This window comes from Monodon monoceros, unplaced genomic scaffold (genome assembly GCF_005190385.1).
Source record: "Monodon monoceros isolate NGI ecotype Baffin Bay Population unplaced genomic scaffold, NGI_Narwhal_1 Super_Scaffold_13, whole genome shotgun sequence".
Lineage (NCBI taxonomy): Eukaryota > Metazoa > Chordata > Mammalia > Artiodactyla > Monodontidae > Monodon > Monodon monoceros.
The window spans coordinates 18,619,521-18,640,995 of NW_021703769.1; the positions used below are offsets into that span (position 1 = coordinate 18,619,521).

General features: G+C 41.9%; 1 protein-coding gene across 1 annotated transcript in view; it reads right to left on the reverse strand.

Annotated features, from left to right (window-relative positions):
- TOP1 (DNA topoisomerase I) overlaps positions 1-20,531 on the reverse strand; it is an 85,211-nt gene extending 64,680 nt beyond the window's left edge. Inside the window, exons 1-2 of the mRNA XM_029220515.1 lie at positions 20,138-20,531; positions 19,777-19,801 (exon numbers count right to left, since the gene is read on the reverse strand). Of these exons, the coding sequence (XP_029076348.1) occupies positions 19,777-19,801; positions 20,138-20,170 (58 nt within the window). The 5' untranslated portion in view covers positions 20,171-20,531. The remainder of the gene's footprint in view (positions 1-19,776; positions 19,802-20,137) is intronic.
- Positions 20,532-21,475: the final 944 nt, after the last annotated feature.

The window sequence follows — 21,475 nt, forward strand, 5'->3', positions numbered from 1 at the left end:
AGTTCTTATCACTGTTTTACAGTGATTCTCAGACAACATTTCCAAAATTCCAATGCATAGTTAATAGCCTTTCAAAGTATGCAAGACAGAGGCTGTTATGGCTAAAAGTTCAAAGAGCTCCGGAATTTAAAAGAAAAATGTTGGGAGGATTCAGCTCTAAAGAAAGACACTAGTTACATTTCCAACTTTTAAAGTCCAAATTATCATTTTTTCTCCCCAAATGTATATTGTATATAAACGAGACCTTTTGTCATGAACTGACTTGTTCATTATTGAAACTAATGGGGTTTCCTCATTAGGGACCTAGTACTCTCAAGCTAATAACACAAAAAACTCCAGGGAGAAAATGCAGATGTAAGTATTTCTTCTTCTCTCCTTAAAGAAGCTGGGGTTCACAATATTCATTCATTCAAATATTTACTGAGTACCAACTCTGTGTCAGGCGTTCTAGGTGTGGCAAAACAGTACCAAGTCTCTGGTCTCATGAAGTCCCATAATAAGCATCATAATCACCCCAACCCAGCAGCTGTTAAATGAGTAACTCTGGAAAGGGAGGGGGAAAAAAGGGTCTCCATAAGGATCTCCCAAGTTTCCCTGGACTTGGCCCCATGAAGTTCCAGAATCAGACTTCAATACTGCAGCTGGAAGGTACCTTCATAAGAAGTGATAGATGCCAAGTCAAAGAAAGGGCCAAACAATCAGATGAAGGTTGCCAAATATTTTGCAAAGTACTTAAGTTTTTCTCCTCAATGTTCAATACTTGGTAAAATTTCATCATCAGAAACTTAGTAGTACAATGCATTAAAAGACTAAGAGTTGCTCAAAGATAGCAGTCTAGCATTTTCCATTTTGTTTTTACCAGCTCTGCAACACAATCTCAAATTCTAAAACCAATCACAACATCTTCCCAAGTGTCTATATGCTTAGAAGAAATGCCACAAACTGACTTAAAAACACCTAAGTGGACCTATCTTGGTTCTTAAACATCAGCAATTCTGTAAGATTAGTGGTGTTCCATGTCCTTGCCTTGGAAAAGACACAACATGAAGCAGCCAACTGGTGTGTTTTAGGCCTCAATCTCATACAAAAAAGGGTTAAATGGTCATAGGATGTTTTCTCTTCCAGTCCACTTCCTCATTTAAATTGGACTCCTTTTATGCTTTTACAACACTACAATTACCTTAATCTGTCTTTTCAGTCCCTTCCTGTCTATGCACCCTATTTTAACTTGTTTTATAACCTTCTCTCCCATCCTACTCCTCCCATTATGCTCCTTAAATTCAAGTTCATCTTCCTCTCTTCCTCTGGCTCTCATTCCCAGGGACCAACTGATTACATTAAAAATAAAAAAAACATGCAATGTCATGACGGGGTCCTAGGTAATTTATTTCTCTACTCTGGTCTCAAGTTTTCTAGTCTGTAAAATGACCTCTACTGATCTCTTACACTTACAGTCCCAAGAATTCTATGATCTTTAAAAATTGTTTTAGTTCAAACAAATTAGGATAAAAAGAAAAAAATCTAAATGCTTAAAAAATCTCTATTAAGAGCAGTGGTTCTCAAACTTTCCTATGTGTGAGACCTGGGAATAAGATCATCCTCAGATATGTGTATTTTAACACAAGCTCTCCAGGTGACTATAATCTATAATCATATTTTGAAAAACCCTGCTCTGTCATGTCTTGGTCCTTTGAGCAGTGATTAATACCAAATACCAGCCACCTACAATAATGGACATGCTACCGATTTTATTTTCAGTTTCTACTTCAACTGGGTCTCTCTGTTCCTTTAAAAGGCAGGCACAAGGTGCTGAGTCAGTCCCTGGGGATTTTTTTTTAATTTACAGCTGAGAATATTGAGGCTCTACAACTGAGGAAGAAAGGGGTTTTCACCTGCTACTTTCCCAGCCCCTATTTGAAAGGAAGAAGGAAGAGCTACATTAGGGGTGACACAGCTACCCCAACTTAGATAAGGAGTAGGGTAGTCAGGTGCTTTAGAATAGAAATTTCCTTTGTTGTTTGGACATCGGGCACAGACGTGCTTAGAGACAGAGGTAACTTGAGTCCTGCCACTGGGACTCAGTTGAGAAGATGAATGACTAGAAACAAGATAGAATAAGACTTAATGAAGCTGCAAGCTCACAGTAAACTTTTGACACTTGGCTTATACAGATTCCTCTGGAAGCCAGAGGCTACCAAGTTTTATGAAAAGAGTCCCGTGAGCTTCCTGTGATACATACAAGTGTGAATCAGCAAGGTAAGCATCTGGCACTACTCACCAAGCCAGGGGTCAGCAAAATTTTTCTCTAAGGGGACAGGTAATAAATAGTTTTAGGCTTTGTGGCCCATTCAATCTCTGTTGCAGATACTCAGCACTGCCACTGTAGCACAAATTAGCCACAGATTATATGTAAATGCACACTGTAGCCACACTGTAGCCACAGATTATATGTAAATGAATGAGCATGGCTGCATTCCAATAAAATTTTATTTATGGACACTGGAATTTGCATTTCATATAATCTTCCTGTGTCATGAAATAATATTCTTTTTTTAAATTGAAGTATAACTGACATAACATTATATTAGTTTCAGGTGTTATTTAATAATTTTTTCCCCAACCAGTAAAAAAATATAAAGACCATGGGCCATACAAAAGAAGGCACAGTTTTCAGAACTCTGCAATTACTTAACAGTGACTAGAAACTATCCCCAATGCCCCCGTAGAGAGAGCGGTGCCATTCTGAAGCTCGGTGTGTAAATGAATATCCTCCTTGCTTTACCTAAGGCTTTCCCCTAAATGATATCCATGCTCAGCCTGGTTCCCTCTTCTCTCCTCCTTTCAAACAGCCCATGAATGGCCATACCTGATTTAAAAATGGCTAAAATCTACTTGCTCTACAAAACTAGACAGAGTCAGTCACACGAATGAGAACTCTGAAGGGGAGGCCAAGGCTGAGCCCACTGCTAATTCTGCTTCTTAAGCAGCAAGCTAGTTAAATTTGTTATTTATCCCCCTTGAAGTGGTAACAACATCACACTTGTTCACACTCCTAACCACCTCCAATGAAACTCCTTAGTATATAAGCAGACTTCAGAGATCCTTCTAAAATAAGGGGGTTGGGGGGGCGGGGTCTAGTAAATCCCTGGTTAACAAAAAGATCCCTTTTCTTCAGTACTCAGATAAACAGAAGTTTTACTGATTTTTGGAGTAACTGGCTCCAAGCACAAGGTGAACTGCTTAAAAATAAATTATCCAGGGGTCTCTGCTGCACAAGCCGGCAAGCCTTCCTTAATAAGGAAAGGATTACACATTAAACTGTAACAGAGCCTTCTAGTCAATGATATTAGTCTGATAAGGATCCACTAAATGAAGGCAAGTGCTCTAAGAAATGCAAGTCCTTGGTCTGATACCACACAGGTCACTCCACTACAACCCAGGATTCCCAGGAGGCAACTGAGTCACCCAGGCTCCCCTTTACCTTGTTTTGTGTCACATTTAAGAAATCAAGCTGTGGCATCAGACAGGCTTCGGTTAGCCTCCCAGCTGTGTGGCTTACTACTAACTATATAGCCTTGAGCCTCAGTTTCTTCAAAAGTGGAGATAATAAATGTTCAAAATTCAGCTACTTATTTTATCCCAATTCCATTTTGTCTTCCCACCCCCAAAAATAACAGATCATAATTTGAAGCTAAAGCTGAAGGAAACTGGATCTGTCCCTGGTCTTTAAGCAATTTACTCAAGTTATTTTCTAAGACCTCATACGTTCACTATACGCCAGTGGTCAAGGCTATAAAATCTCACTTTGTTCCACCAGACTAAGATTGTCTGGCTAATGGACTAGATTACTTATAAGTAAGTCAACACTCACTCACTATGTTCACTGTGAGCGTGCAAATGACAGGAAGACCCCAAATGGGGTGGAGAAGTTGAGTTCTGATCTGCTTTTACTATAAGCAGCACCTTGGGTGAGTTAAAATCTTGGGTGCTATTTGCTTGCCTGGACAATCTTAGATTCTCTACCACTTACAGTCAGACATTAACTTATTACTGACTACAGTGGAACAAATATGAATTAACTTCTTGTTATAGCAACATACCAAAAACTTGCAATTTCAAATTAAGTTGTGAGCTAAAACCAACCATTTTAAAGGACAGTGATCCATAACGTATTATATGTAAACATAAGTTAATCTGTTTTTGTCAACTACAAAACAGACATGACCTATCTCATAGGGTTGCTGAGATAAAATGAAAATTTATTCAATCCACAGGTACCTTAAATGTTCACCTTTGTGTAGCACTAAAGGGGTCAAGTAAAATGGAAAACTGTCTGAGCTTTCCAACTGCTGTGGTAAATTCAACTTTACTTACCAGTCATAAATCCTCTTAGCATTGTCACCCAGGATAAGGCAATGTAGACTTACAGAAGGAAGTTCTTTATTCAAACTCATAACATAAATTCATACCTGTTTTGGATTTTGAAGTTCCAAGAGCCCCAACCTCCCATATTCCAAGTAAAATCTAAACCCAAATCTCTTTGCTTTTATCTAAATTTTACCTAGAGCTGTGCTGTCCAATATGAAGCCACTAGCCACATGTAGCTACTTTAAATTAAAAAAAAAATAAAACTTGAAAATTAAGTTCTTTGGCCACACTAGCCACATTTCAAAGGCTCAACATGGCCAGCAGCTACCATGTGGAATAGCACAGATCAAGAACAATTTCCATCATGACAGAAAATTCCACTGGACAGTGCTGACAAAACCAGGACTGAGACTTCCTGTGTCCTGATGCCTTGCCTAGCACTCTCCACTCCACCAGTGACTCCTCTGCTGGAGCCCAGTCAGGGGCCTTTTCCCTACACTGCAAGACACTATGCTGTGTAGTTCCTTAACGTCAGCCGAAGTTTGCCATCTCAAAAGCAGGCCACTTCTGCAGAGTTCCAGGGGAATCAGAGACTCAACGAGTGCTGCCCAGAGAACATTTCAACTAAGGTATTAGTCCACTAAGGTATAAGTTAAATCAGATAGAGCAATTATTTTAAGCTTCAGGAGTATGGCAAGGAAGTCCCATTTTACTAACTCATCTTTGTTCTCTAAACGCAAGACAAAGTTGGAATTTTTTACTTTTGCCTCTGAAAGTAATTAACCAGTACAAGATCCTTAAGAGGGTTATTTGCATTTTACATACTCTTCTGTAGTGAGTAATGTTTTCACAAGGACATTTCCGTACTGAAAATGCTTCTCCTTTCCTAGGAGGCAGAACTTAAAAGAGAAAAAGGACTTGTCTAACCTGAAAATGTACCTTCTCAGGCCAGCTCAATTAGGACAGGCTCATTCCTGCAGGCTTGCCTTCCTTTGCTTCTATTAAGTGGGCCCTTAATGCCTGGGAAGTAGTGAAAGTGACTACAAACCTCCTGCCAGTGCTGCATAGGAACCCGCCAGCTCAGCCTAAACTGCCCATTTCCAATGGGCGTGGGCCTCAAATGGCCCCAAGTCCACACCTTGTCTGGCCATAAAGGTATCAAGTGTGTTGATGCGTTGCTTCATGCATCCTATTACTAATTCAGCCAACGGGCCCTTTTTGTCCAGAATATCACTACTGACTGTGCTTGAAATGCACAGGTCATTCTCTGGGTAACTAGCTACAGAAAGTGTAAGCCTGAATATATATATGCTCTTTAGAAGCTTTTCTGGTGCTAATCATGTAATTGGCTCCTATTTTTTGCTCCCATTTTGAATTACTCCAAATTCCTAACTATAAGGAAGTATAAGTATCAAACAAGTATTGAGGCCCAGACATGGGCCTTGTGAAAAAAACAAGGAACACTGTTTAAGAGGTCGAATTACTACAAAACTAGTTATAGGCTTCATATGAATCAGAGTCATAATCTGCTCAAGGCCACCCAACTACCGAGAGTTGAATCCAAGTTTATCTAACTCCAAAGCCTATGTTTCACTGGTGAGCACGTGGACTTCAACTGTCTTTCATTCCTCCTAAAAATGTGAGAGGTGCAATAGGAGAAGGTGAACTTCAAATCTTACTCTATTCCACTGGTTCTGAAACCTCAGTGTGTATCAATCACCTGGCTGACTTGGTAAAACCTAGACGGTGAGCCCACACTCCCAGAGCTTGAGCCAGTAGGTTTGCATGAGGGCCAAGAATTTGCATTTCCCCCAACAAGTTCTCAGGCAATGCTGATGCTGCTGATCAAGAAACCACACTTTAAGAACCACTGCTCTATTCAAATCCTCCCATTTCAATCAGTGCCATCAGTAACTAAAGACCCCTAGTTTAACCTAAAGATAGTGCTCTCCACAGGTTAGATCCACAGCATTCCCCTGAACTACTCTCCACTTCACGTCCTCAAGCCCTGCCTTCAACATCCTAGGAACACTAGCATGAAAACTGCCTCTCACTCTTCATGCTCCGCTTAGTCAACCAATCTTAAAAGATGACATCAGGATCAAATAATGGCAGGTTAAACATGGAAGCAGGAGAAAGGATTAGGATTCTGATGAGACACAGTTAAACAGCTGCAAAGGCACTTAACTATCTCTGCTATTTATCTAAATGCTCATTGAAAGGTAGAAGATATTTATTTAAATTAGAGTGAGATAAGTAATAAGCATTTATAAACATATGGAAAACACTGTTCTGATGCCTTTTTAAAAATTCTGTAAATTTAATAACTAGACCAATGGAGTACCTTAATCAAATGAAACAAAACAGATCTTAGCCAAATAAAATAGTTCAGATAGATCAGTTTCTCCAAAGGTGACTTATGGGTCACCTGTATTAGAATCATTTTGAATTGTTAAAGATATATTTAAAATGTAGATTTCTCAATAGCTCCACAACAGAATCAACTTCAAGGCATAGGACTAGGAATACGTATTTTTACCAAGCACTCCCAGGTAATTCTTATGCAAATTAGCTTAAGAACTGAAAACTTAGTGTAAAGCTCTCAATGTTCCTAACTTGATTTTCAACCAGTTGGTGAGCTAGGAGAGAGGGAGGATCCCATTTCACAACTAAACATTTGTTAAAAGCATCTGTATTGACCATATAAGATGAGATAGTGCTCTTGCCCACTTCCTAGTAAGTAATAAGCCAACCACATAAATTTCTAAAGCCTAGAATGAAAAATTGGAAGAGGACAACAAAGGCTCAGTGAAAGCCAGAGAAAAGTGGCTACTTCTGGCTTGGGGTTAAGTGTTGATTGCAGACAGATTTCACTGGAAAGGAAACTGAGTATCTAAGACTATGCCTTCAATATTGAAACAGGCTCTGAGATGTTTCTAACTCTCAAGGAGTTTACAATACTTAATGCCTTCCTAAAAATAGATAGGAAAATGGAGATGATATACTTATCTAAACCGTACCAAGTTCTAAACACTAAGGAGGCATTCCAGGATAAAAAGGAATATTTTAACAAAACATGATCATAGACTTCTGGGAGAAGAACACACACTGAACTTCATTTCTGGGAAACAGGGTTGCTGCAGAAGGTCTTTAAAAAAAATATCAAGTTTTCAGTAAATGTACTGAGCAAAATTATCTTCACTTTTGTACAACAGCACCTACTGGCATGCATATTTACACATGTGCAATCAGGATGAATTCTGTTTGATAGTCCGCTCGTCTTATTTATGCAAACACTTTCACTGTTTTCAGTCACTTATAGACATATTTCATCATATTGTACTATAACTTTGAACTCTTCCCCTAAAAATTTGAGCTTAACACAAACACTACATGACATCTAAATTCTAGAAGTTAGCTCCAGTCCTAAATAAGTGCTATAACATTTTCAGGACTACTGAGAGAAAATTTTTAGCTTCTTGTTTGCCCAACTAGAATCTGTTTCCCCAAAGAGAAAACAAGCACATTTCTGCTTATAGACCACTTTCCCAACATTCTGAGATTAGGAGGGTGCTAACATCTGTAAAAAGATTATAAACTTCTGTAGAAGTGTGATTTTTATATTACACTGCACTCAAGGGAGGAAGAAGGTGATTTGATTTTTAAGTGGAAAGAGTAATTAATTATGGTCAAACCACCATCAGCTGAATCTCCAGAGCCCACCCCGTCTGTCTGTCGTGGACTTCTGTATGCTAAGGGAGCTAACTGGGAGACTTTTCAGAGCTGGGCTGTGTGGCCTTGGAGAGCTTTCAGTTTGGAAGTCAAGTGTAACAAGCCAGCAGTTACAAAGACTAGCCAATTTGTATTCCTCCTCCCCATTTTTGTTCTTTCCTGGTTAACTAGAACTGTGAAAATTTCGATGTTAAATAGCAAGAACTACTGTCATTGCATCTACTCCTGCAAAAACACACTGATTATAAGAATAAGGCAGAGTAAAGCTAACGTTTAGTCTCAATCAGTTTTCTAGTGTTCAAATCACTATACATAACACTACTATGTACTCTGAACCTTCCTCTGAGGAGTTTAACAGCTTTCATGTATTGCCCGTATCAAGACACTTCATGGATTAGGAAGGAGTAACAATAGTAATATATTTGAAATGCATACAATTAGTTTCCCAGGACTTTAAGTCCTGAGTCTAACCTCTAAGATTTCAGTTCTTCAAATTTAATAAGATGGTGATTTCACAGCTTTTATTTTAGGCAATGCATTCAAGGATTTAAACTATTTCAAGCAAATACTTGATTAGCTACTGTCATATGAATCTCTTGCACAGAATGTGAACGTTTCTAGTCACCCTGACAAATGTACCTGTTCGGGGAAACCTGAAAACTAATTTCCTAAAATTCATGCAAAACAGGTATCTGATACAAAAAGATAATGGAAAATACACAGAACTTAAAACTAAACTTTTATTCTTCTATTCCAGGTGAAAAAGTTTTAATGAGCTTATAGGTATCCTAAATTTTTTTTTTCTAGAACAGTTATGAGTTTGGACATCTTTGGAAATCTAAGGTCCTAGCTTTTCCAATTCTTTCCAAGGAGAGAAAAAAAAATCTCCTAGGATTGGAAATAAATGGAGACATCACTCTTTTTCACTGATAGTGAAGCATTAGCTGCCAGAAAGTACCTTCCGTTCCCACTTACCCTGGTGCGACAGGAGCCTTTGCACTGATGAAAACACATCGAATCTCAACAGAGGAAGTAAAAATACAGACCTGCAACTTGCTAACCTCAAAGTGTTCCTTCTGAGAGCCCTATGGGTTTGTCTTGTTCATCTGTATCTAGTCACTACAGTATTTACTCTGTGAATGTTTAAATAAATGAACATGGCAACTTAAAGTTTCCATTTGCAATTAAACATGAACGTTTTACCTTCCTAAGAAGATCTCTTAAATACTGCACCAACCCAAGGGCAAAGTGGTATGAGAAACGAAGTGGTTTGTACACAGTCACAAAGTAAAGGCGAGTCAGCACCCTCCTGAGCCTGCCCATCTCAGATTCACAGCAACAGTATCATATTCAAACTCCCTAGTGACCCTTCTCCCCTGGAGTAAAATCTCACAATACCCAAATTTAAAGAAATTGAAGTTCCCTTTGTATAGAAGACTAATGAAGCAATCTCTGAAAAGGTGATTGGCTGATTTTTTTTTTTTTTTTAATTTAAGGACTGGCAAGGAACTCAAAATTTTTTTCTAAGTTTTTACCTTTACTAAAGTAATCCTCGGGACTTCCCTGGTGGTGCAGTGGTTAAAAATCTGCCAGCCAAGGCAGGGGACACGGGTTTGAGCCCTGGTCCGGGAAGATCCCACATGCCACAGAGCAACTAAGCCCGTGTGCCACAGCTACTGACCTGCACTTTAAAGCCCGTGAGCCACAACTACTGAAGCCCGTAAGCCTAACATCCCGTGCTCCACAACAAAAGAAGCCACCGCCAGGAGAAGCCCACGCACCGCAACAAAGAGTAGCCCCCACTCACTGCAACTAGAGAAAGCCCGCGCACAGCAACAAAGACCCAACGCAGCAAAAAATAAATGAATAAATAAATTTAAATAAATAAATAAAGTGATCCTCACATGCTATTTAATCCTCAGTATTAGACCTAGTTTAGATGCAAAGGACTAAGACTCAGAGATTAACTTGTTCAAAGACATCGCCATTGAGCAGAAGTGCAAGAGCTCAAATTGAAATATCCTTTCCACTACATTATGGGTGCCTGATTTGGCGGTGGGTGGGGGGAGACACATGGATCCCCTCCCCATCCAAGGCTATTCACATTCTTAATCAGAGAAAAATAATGTAAGAGAAAGAGGTCCAAGCTCGAAGACTTTTAAACCCAATCCTATTTCTGACACTCTAACATACGGAGGGCAATAGAGCCATGCAGTATTAATATTCACTTTCTCACTTTTTTTTCCTATGTACTTTAAGAACCATTTGTTCCTGAGATGTTTATCTTTTCAAGACTTTATCTCTGAGACTCTTTAAAATTAGACCCTGTGCTGTAATTTTGATCCTACAAAATTATTTTCTCTGGACTACCTTTAATTGAATATTAATTTTGAAGTCTGTTCCTGTTGTGATGCTACTCGGATAATCCTTTTGGATCCATGGTATAAGATCTCTACTAAGATCCATTTGGCTTAATTTAATGTACATTAGTAAACATATCCCTAACTAACTTCGGTTTATCTTAAGTAGTACTTCCAAATTAAAAATTCAAGGCAATTCAATAATCAGCATTACCTAGACTTATGAGCCATTACTAAAATTTTTTTCCATGGAATCCCCCAAATGCCTATACTCATGCACAATTGTTAACATGGAGTTTGCTACTTAAGTTCTCATACCTAAGTTTTATTATCTAAGGCACTTATTCCCAAGAATTATTATTTCACAGCAAGTTGAGCTGGTCACTTTGAGCAACCATCTGAATAAATGAAAAATAAAAGTAACTCTCAGGTGCTTTGAGTCTTCTCAGTTTAAAAATATTGAGGTGGGGACTTCCCTGGTGGCACAGTGGTTAAGAATCTGCCTGCCGATGCAGGGGACACGGGTTCGAGCCCTGGTCCGGGAAGATCTCCCCACATGCCACAGAGCAACTAAGCCCGTGTGCCACAACTACTGAACCTGTGCTCTAGAGCCCACAAGCCACAACTACTGAGCCCGTGTGCCACAACTACTGAGTCCGTGTGCCACAACTACTGAAGCCCACGTGCCTAGAGCCCGTGCTCTGCGACAAGAGAAGCCACCGCGATGAGAAGCCCACGCACTGCAAGGAAGAGTAGCCCCCACTCGCCGCAACTAGAGAAAGTCTGCGCGCAGCAACAAAGACGTGATGCAGCCAAAAAATATATATATATATATATTATATATATATATATATTATATATATATATATTGGGGTGGCAGATAGTAAGAGTACCCTTTGAAGAACCATGATGACGGAAGACATACTGAGTTCTGTGGTTTAAAAAAAAAAAACCACAAATAATGAACTAGGCATTTCACTGATTAAACGTATCTAAAAGATAAACCCTTGGTTACCTTTCTTTTTTAATTGAGGTATAAATGACATATAAGCTCTGGGTGACTTTAATAGAAAACCCATAATTCTATTAAAAGGTTGAGAAATTACCCACATCAATACACTTCCTTCATTTCTAAGCCCACCTTTATTGCTGGAAGAAGTTCTTTCAGCAGTAACCACCTTGCCTTAGACTTATTCTTAGAAAAGTAAGAACCAGGTAAACATTTGGCTCCTACTTAGCCCAAACCTAGATATAGATACACCATCTTTTATTTTACGGTGACTGCTTAATAGTCAGAAGAGAGCCACATAGGCTATGCAGTTCAGTTAGGTAAAGACTCTATCTACCAACTCTAGTTATGTGTTACTGTTCACTGTGTAAATGTCAGGAAGATTTAAAATGTTAACAGAGAATACCAGTGAGGGAAGGAAAGAGCCACCAACTCACTACTTCAAACCTAACATTCAAGATAAAGATCCATCTCAGAGCAGAAGCTGTCTGATCAAAGTTTAAATTTTAAAATGTGGGTAGAGAGACACCTTCATATACTCATTTAAATCTCAATAGCTTGTGAAGCATAGAAATATCCTTGTTTACAGATGAGAAAACAGGGTATACGTATGCTAACGCACACATATACAATCTTAAAAAACAGTACTGATGAACCTAGTGGCAGGGCAGGAATAAAGAAGCAGAGAATGGACTTGAGGACACGGCCGGCGGGGCAGGGAAGCTGGGATGAAGTGAGACAGTAGCACTGACATATATACACTACCAGATGTAAAATGGATGGCTAGTGGGAAGCTGCTGCATAGCACAGGGAGATCAGCTTGATGCTCTGTGACGATCTAGAGGGTTGTACAGCAGAAACTAACACAATACTGTAAAGCAATTATACTCCAATAAAGATTTTTAAAAAAAAGAAAACAAGGTATAGCGGCCAGGGCAAGTTTCATAGAAAGAACAGGGACTTAATCCAGATTGCTCTGATTTCTACTCCAACTTTCTATTTTACCACAGCTGCTCAAGAGCATTGTATCTCCCCAGAGCCTCCCTCTTCATCACTTATTCTCCTACTTCAATAGCAATCTGGTTCCAGCCTTAATACCATAGCATCTCTTGAAGATACAAGGGGTCTAAGGCTATCTCTAACAGCATATAATTAAGGACAGCCTGTGACATCTTTTTTTTTTTTGGCTGCGCTGAAGGGCATATGGGATATTAGTTCCCCAGCCAGGGATCGAACTCACACCCCCTGCAGTGGAAGCACAGAGTCTTAACCACTGGACTACCAGGCACGTCCCGGCTGTGACATCTTATTAGAAGCTTACCAATTACCACCTGACTGGGGTTTCTGGAATCTGGACTAAGACAGTATGCTACCAAAAAGGGGAGATGAGAGGAACATCCCTGGTGGCACAGTGGTTAAGAATCCTCCTGCCAATGCAGGGGACACGGGTTCAAGCCCAGGTCCAGGAAGTTCCCACATGCCGCGGAGCAACTAAGCCCGTGCGCCACAACTACTGAGCCCGCGTGCCACAACTACTGAGCCTGAGCTCTAGAGCCCGTGACCACAACTACCAAGCCCATGTGCCACAACAACTGAAGCCCGCACGCCTAGAGCCCATGCTCCGCAACAAGAGAAGCCACTGCAATGAGAAGCCCACACACCACAACAAACAGTAGCCCCCGCTGGCCGCAACTAGAGAAGCCCGTGTGCAGCAATGAAGACCCAACACAGCCAAAAATAAATAAATAAATAAATAAAATATTTTTTTAAAAGATATTTAAAAAAAGGGGGGGAGATGAGAAGGTTTTCCCACAAATCTGTACTATTCCCATTAAATTCAGATTTATTCTTTTTTTTATTTTTAGAATTTTATTTATTTTTTTATACAGCAGGTTCTTATTAGTTATTCATTTTATACATATTAGTGTATATATGTCAATCCCAATCTCCCAATGAGATTTAATGAATACAAAAACATAGTGTCTACCAAACTCTCAAAATTAGTTCCCTTTCTCCCACTTCCCCTTCTGCTGCCAAGCAAGAGCTCAGATAGCTGACTACAAACAAATAAAGGGGCTACCTTATAGGAGCTGGGTAAAGCAAGGGGGTCTTAGCCAATGAGATTCCCTAATCCACTGATCTTGAAATCTAGATCAGTCTTCTGCCCAACCTGTATTCTGCCTACAAAACTTTATAAATCTAGGCATTCGTATCTGGTAGCAAGGTTAAAATCTGGACTTTTACTAAGGGGCAATGAGTACACTTCTAGTGTATTCTAGTGTAGGAATAGCCTTCAACTTACAACTTTTTTTTGGTAAACTCCAAATAGCCAAGGATATCTCCTCCAAGGTTCCTGCCCTCTATCTTTCCTAGGCTGTGCTGAGAAAAATACAAAGAATATTGGACCAAGGGTTGGCGGATGTGTTTTTGTTCTTAAAATACAGGAAAACGTCATAATACCCAGGGATCTATTAAACTTGTTCTCAGCAACGTCAACAACAAAGACAAGCGAATTAAAGTCCTCAATTATGCTGACTGCTTTAACACCTTTTGTTGAAGCTTATCTAGGTGTGTCTCAGGAATGCTAATGAACTGAGTTCTTCGGTTCCTTAAATCCACAGAAACAAAGTTAACTTCAAAGGCTCAGAGAGGAATTAACCGAGACTGGTAGAGATGCACGCGCCTCTACCCAATCTAATGAGGAGGGCAGAAGGGAGATGTAAATAAAAATATTTACTATACATTTCAGAAAAATTCTCATGAACAGTACAGAAAGGTAAAGTTGGCAGGGAGATAACTGAGTGGATCTAAAAATATAAGGCAACAAATTAAAAACGAGTACCTACCAAAAAGAAATTTAAAACTTAAGTTGCCAATATCCCTTGCCGTTTCTTTCTTAACTAAACCTTACAGCCATAAATGACAGATAAAGACACAATACAAACTTTGACAATGGGTGGTCTAGCTTGATGATATTACAATCTGTATACCCTAGACATATACTTGAGTCACTTCTCTCCCAGTCTGAAAAATATTTAGAATCTTTCTTGAATATACAGAATAAATATCATTTTAAACAATATCTATTGCTGCTAAAATCATTTAGCAAACTATTAGTCATTTCCTACAACACTACCCAAAATACCATTAACATCTAACAGATATTCCACTCTAAGCTTCTTCCCACCTAATAAAGCCAAGGCTACACCCACCATCACCACTCCCCCATCTTTATCCCCCTGCACAGTACCCAGGCCCTATGCTATCAACACAGAGCATACTACACATTGCTCACACCTAGATAGGCAGGTGGTGGGGGAAGGGCAAAGGTTGGCAAATGCTACTTCTTCCATACCGATGGCCTCTATTTTACATTTCCTACTTTAGCTACTGGCCTGAAGCCATGGGGATGGAAAGCTGCTTCACAAACTTCAGATTTACAAGGCATGGAAACAGAAAAGACTTGTTCCAACTATTACTACTCAAAGTTAAAACACAATCTAAAAGCCTCCTTTAAACACAATATCTCATTCACTTCTAAAGGGCCAGTTGGGAACTTCTCCCATCCCAAACTTTTTACCTTAGGAAGCCAAATTCTCAACTGCTTGCCCAAATGCCCTCATTTCACAAAGTTAATGAATTCAAAAATAATTAAGCGGCAGTCAGATAACCTTAACCACAGGATTCAGAAAAGTTAGTGAACTGACTCTCTTCCGTCTCCAAATGCAATGAATGGACCATATTTTACCTTTCTTTCAAAACAGTTTTTAAACTCAGGATCCCACATCAAATACTCATTTCAAGCATTTCCATAGCCTCATTCAAAAGTAAATAATTACATTGGAATCCATTTTTCCCAGTGAACCTAGAACTTTATTGGAGTTCAACATAGTTTCATATGGAAAACACGCAATCCCTCACAAAACACTTCTGGAGAAATAACTTTGGGTTTGAAGAAAATCAGTATTCTGCACTGTAAGTACGGCAAAAGCTGTTAAAGACCAATAACATTCGTATGCACTCATACCCAACTACTAGGAAATAACATGAACAACTGAAGTATGTCTGAAAGTTCCTAAAATGAAATACACCCAGAAAGCACAACAGAATCACGTCCAATACCATTGGCAGCAACAGGTAACTGTTACTGTGATTAACATACAACACATATTCACAAGCTCAGAAGTCAGCCATGTTTTCTGCATGCCCCCACACACGCCGAAAACAAACAAAAACCCCCAACAGCTTCATTTTAGAATATAAGCTTTGAGACATGTTAAGAATCCCTGGCACTTGTATAAATGGATACTGACTCACCTAGAACAAACTAATGAACCTCTCTTCAAATTCTCACAATCCCCCATTATTATGCTGATGTTAAAGGAAAAAAGCCAGACTCAATTCTTTTTTTGCTACTGTTGGTTAAAATGAGATTTTGGAACTGACCCTGACTTCTTATTTTCCATTTTACTTTATCTACTTACCAAAGACAAGTATGAGTTAATTATAGCAAGCAATATTATCCAGTTTTCACTTTTTAAACCATGAGGTATTTCTGATTTAGTAACTACTTGATTTTCTTGTTTTACCGGTAACGTCGGAATCTAAAATTTGTTTGTGAGTTCTGACATGCTAGTAATCTAAAAAGCACATGTTGACAAGCAACTCCGTTTCATCTATAAAGATTCTACAGCAGCTCACTAATTCTGAAAAGGTGCCCCCAAGAAATCTGGCTGCAGTGGAAGGAAGGACAACACTGGAGCCCAGAGCTTAAGTGTTTCTGGATGGAGTAGGAAGACGTGCCAGATTTCATTTGAAGGTGCCATCAGTTTGGTTTTAAAAATGTGATGGGAATCTTCAGATAGCCACATCATTAGTTTTCCCACCTGCCAGCCCAACCAGTGCCCAACAGCACAGAATTATAACTATCTGTTAGCATCAGAAACAATTTATATTTAATTGCATCATCCAGTTTGAATCCACTAAGCTACTAGAATCAACACAAGATAATGCCAAACAATGAACCCATGTAACATTTCTGAGAATAATCACTGATGAAACCAAGCATTATACTTTACTCATGCCAGGGAGAAAAGAACCCTACTACTCCAGAGTAGATGGACAAAAACATCAAGCTCTTGAAACAGCAATAGGACCACTGACCCCCAACCTGATGTTACCATTATCAACACTACAGATAATTCAGTAGTCTGCACAGTACTGTGCTAATGACTCAGCCCCACTTCAATGAGTGCTACCAACACCTAGAAAAAGAAGCCTTTTCTTAGGTATAAGAGATTATGGTTTCTGCTCCTGAAACTCCCAGCAATACTTTAAATATACATACATTTCACAAATAACAGATTTTTCCCAGCAGTTGAGTATGGGCCGGAATGTTCTAAATTCTGTACGAACAGTAACAGTTCTAACTATTGTAAAGAATGAACTCCAAAGGCAAAAAATCTTTTAGCTCTTAGAGGATGAGGGCAGGCAAATGAGGGAGTTTTGTTTTAACATTATTGGTACAGTTCATCTGTAAGGTGGGTTTAGGTCCACTTAAAATCATGCTTAAGCAAACTCTTAATACAAAGATCAACAATAACTTGTCTGAGCATAATTAAACATTGATTTTTATCTTTTAAAAACTCTTTCATAGCTACATAAATCAATCACTAGTTACTAATGTATTACTTAACAGAGCAAGCAAACAGCTACTAATACTACATCTTTCTTCTAGACAATATTTACAAAGATAATACTCCACTGTCAGACCCTCAGTGTGGTGGGGAAGCAGTTAAAGTGCTTTTTCTGTTGGGAGCAGGTTTAGATAAAAAGCAAACAACAAACTATCAAATCTCTCCCTCTTGCCTTTTTCAGCTCTGTAAGAAAGCAGAGATGAGGCAGCTTTTAATTTCTTCATACTAGAATCATATATAGCATAGTGGCTAAGCTTGTGAGCTTCGTAGTGCCAACTCACTGCCCTTGGGAAAGCTAGTAAATATACCTAAGGCTCAGTTTCCTTATCTATGGAAATGGAGATAATAGTAGCCAACTCATAAGGGTTCTTCCAAGGATTAAATTAAACTAGATGATCCAATGGAAAGAACTGAGATTCACGCCTGATAGACAGTAAACATTCAATAAATATCAGCAATTATTGCTATTACAAGTGAAAAAACACATTCTAAAAGTCAATAAAGCCAGTTTACTTCAGTCTCTAAAAAATGGCACTAAAGAGCAATAACCTACCCAGCCTACAATCATTCACATATTCAACAGTTCCTTTGTATAACCTAGGTGAGAACCATGGAGGTTAACTTTCTGAGGAGGAAGGACTACACTTTGTTTCATTACTAGATACATTACCTACTCAGCCCAGTCTGAGAGTCAAAAAACACTTATTCTGTATTAAGATCCTACCTTCCTCCAAGAGAGGTCAAAAGGACTTTTACATCCTCACCTGCCACATCCTTTTTTTGCTCCTACATCCCAAAGAAACATATCTACACTCTGCGGTTTTCTGAACAGCAGGGGCCTCATCTCCCGCTTTTAAAACCCTGATAGGTTGACTAAACATAGTTAAGAAATACTCCAACTCTTGACACTCAGCACCTAGTCTTGCACAAGCAAGCCCAAAAGCTACCTCCTCTGAGAAATTTCCCCACCCCCAGACAAAATTAAATCCCCTAGTCACCCAAAGCATTTTGGGTATAGATTTGCCCCAGCACCTACCTTGTAATTAACTAATTATGTCTCCCCCACATAGACTGAAGGCAAGAGCAGCACTTTGTGGCCAAAGGTTCAGCTCTAGCACTAAGCACAGTGCCTGGCATATATTAGGTGCTCAAGAAAGGCTACACTTTAACCAGATTCTCTCCTCGCAGAGTACCATCTCTTGCTGGATGCCCTACTTCAAAATCTGAACATAAGGCTCCTCGCAGTAGAGCAGGCTAACACGATGGACTGCTGATTACAACATCAGAAAACCTAGTCATCAGCTTCTCCCACTGGATAGGTTCCCAGAACCCAAACTCAACTGAGCAGGATTATGTACCATCAGAATCAGTGGGAATTCCCAGCACACTACAGAAGGTACCTTCTCCTTCAACAGGACTGTTGAAAAGCTCGCAGGGTGAGCTTTCTATTGGGGGAATCTTCACTCGGTAACTGAAGTGGAAATACTCAAAGAATAAATGCCTTGATTTGGCTGAAAAGTGTACAAAACATAAAGGTCAGGCAAAAGCAAGCTAGCTCTCAATTCCTGAAAAACAGAGGCTTCTGAAAAAGAATGAGCAGGAAGCAGGGGTGGTGCTGGTCATCTTTGTTTCAATAAATAAAATCTTTTTTTCTACCCCACAGCCTACGAGAAATGCCTAATACACCAGGCCAGATGAGATGCTCAGCAACGTTTCCTCCTGACAACTACACTAAACTGCATTTCTAAAAAAAAAACAACAGTGCCTTAGGAACCTCAGCCCCACTGAAGTTCTAGTCAGTAATACTTCAATTAAAAAAAAAAAATCAACATGCCTGAGCCCAACATTTACAATGGATGGCCAACAGAGAACTTGCAAACTTTCTGAAGGCAGGTACCACTACCTTTGCAAAGAACACAACTTGGGGAAAGCAATCTCAAAATATAAAGAACTCCACAAAGGAGGGCTTTAGCTTTAGAGCCTTATTTCCTACCATAAACATCTTACCAGGGAAAGGGAGGAAAAAAAAAAAAAAATCAACAGTTGCCGAAGGGTATCTTTCATTCTGGAAGCAGAAAAGGAAACAAACAAGAAGCAGTAAGAGGGAATAACACCCCAAATAAAGTTCTCTTTGGGAAAAAACAGTAACAATTCAGGCTCCCAACCTTCCCCCTGGTGAGGTCTGTGATTTACGTGGCTTTGCTCCACAGAAAGCTTTTTCTGGGCAGCTCAAGGAAGGAGCCAAGGGAGGGAGAGAAAGAGACACAGACACAGAAAGGAGAGGAGAGAGAAAAAGAAAATGGCGCAGAGACTAAGTCCCGACTGTCGACAAGGCGACTTTCCCGGGAGGAATCCGGGCCCGGAAAGGCTGCCAGAGGCCCGGCGGCGGGCGACGCGGGGTCTCCGTTGCCCCCTCTTGGGAAGGCCGCGATCTGGGGGCGCTGGGGTCCCCGGAAAGGGGGTCCAGAGGCGGCCCGATGGGAACAATGGGGCCGGTGAGCGAGGAGCCGGGACTTAGTCTCTGGGACGCCATGTCTGTCCTCTGCCCGGCTCGGACCGGGCGCGGGGCCGGCGGCCGGGGGGACCGGGGTCGGGGAGGGGGCACACTCACCATTCAGTCGGAAATCCGCCTCGATCTGGGGAGAGAAAAGGAGGAACTATGAAACAACAGGCACATTCACCCCTCGGGCGGCGGGCGAGCGCGCGCTGCCGGGGGCCGGGCCCACCCTGCGCCCCCCGGGATGAGGGGGCCCCGGGAACGGCCTGAAGGGTCAGCCAACCCCCCTAAAACTGTAACTTGGCGCCTCCCGCCCGGGGCCCGGGGTGCCGATCTCCTCCGGCCGGCCACCCCTGGCGGGGGGCTCCGGCCTGTCAAAGCGGCGGCCGGGCCGAGGCCGGGGCCTGCGCCGGGGGTCGTGGAGGGTCGGGGCGGGGCCGGGGGCCCGGGCGGGCCGGGCCGGGTAGGGCAGTACCTGGGAATCGTTGTGGAGATGGTCCCCACTCATGTCGGCCGGAGCGGCGACCGCGGCGGAAGGCGAGGGGCGTCGAGGAGTCGCAGACGGCCGCGGCCGGCCTGTTCGGGCGGACGGGGGCTCCCGGAGACGCGGGTAAAGGGCGGCGGGGCGGGCCTGAGACTCCCGGAACGGCTCAGGCGGCGAGCGCGGCGGACGGTGAGGGGCGCCGAGGAGACGCAGAGACGGTCGCGGCCGGCCTGTTCGGGCGGACTGGGGCTCCGGGAGGCTCCCGGAGACGCGGGTAAACGGCGGCGGGGAGGGCCTGAGACTCCCGGAACGGCTGAGGCGGCGACAGCGGCGGTGAGGCTGACTGCTGCCGGCCTGGTGGCGACAGCAGACCCCAGCAGTTGTGTAACAGCCTAAGTTCGCATTTCGGCTCACTGCGCCTGCGCGGCCGCTTTTAAATGCGACGTCCCTGACGTCAGAGATTCCGGAAGGAGGCCGAGGGTTGCGGGACCCGCCCCCTCGTGCTTCCAAAGGTGGACCCGGCTTTGCATCGCAAGCCCCGCCCCTAGCCCTCGCGCGCCGATGTGATTTGCATAAGGAGCTGACTCCGCCCACGGCCGCCCACCCTGTGAAATCTTCTCTTCCTCTCCCAGCGCCTTTTCTCGGATCCCAGATCCCTCCCCTAGGCAGTGCGCAGGCGCAGCCCGGACACCGCCTCCGGACTGGGGCCGGTAGCTCGGCCACGTGGTGGGCCTTTAAAGGCCGCCGCGGGACAGCGGCAGGGTCCGGTCTGAGATCTCCCGGGAGCTGCAAATACCTTGGCAGCAGGGGCCCCGAGCTCTCACCAGCTATTCTTCTCTCGCTAACCGGACCCCGACGCTGCTTGGCGGGAGGAGCTTCCACCCCAGCCTTTGTCCAGGCCTTCCAACTTATGGATGATTTCACGCCCACTTCTTAAAATTTATTTTAATTTTTCAACCCGCGAAAAGTCTGGCTTAGCTTCAGTTTTCAGCCGGGTACATGTAGCCCTGGGTCACAAGAGGCCTGATTTCATTCGTTCATTCTTCAAACATCCCTGAGCCAGGAATTGTGCTAAGGAGAGGAGTTGGGGCCAAAGGGAATCAGATCGCGGAGTAAACACGACCTGGCTCTGTACCCGGCTGTGTCCATAACGCGCTATGTGGTGTAGGGGGGAGGAATTGGAGAAAGAACTGCCGTTTATGGAGCATCTACTGTGTACTCCGCTCTGAATTCACACAATAGCTCCGTGAGGTCGCCTATTTTACTAAAGTTAAACTGTGTCAGAGATACGTAACCTACTAACCTACCTGACATCTTCATTTGGATACC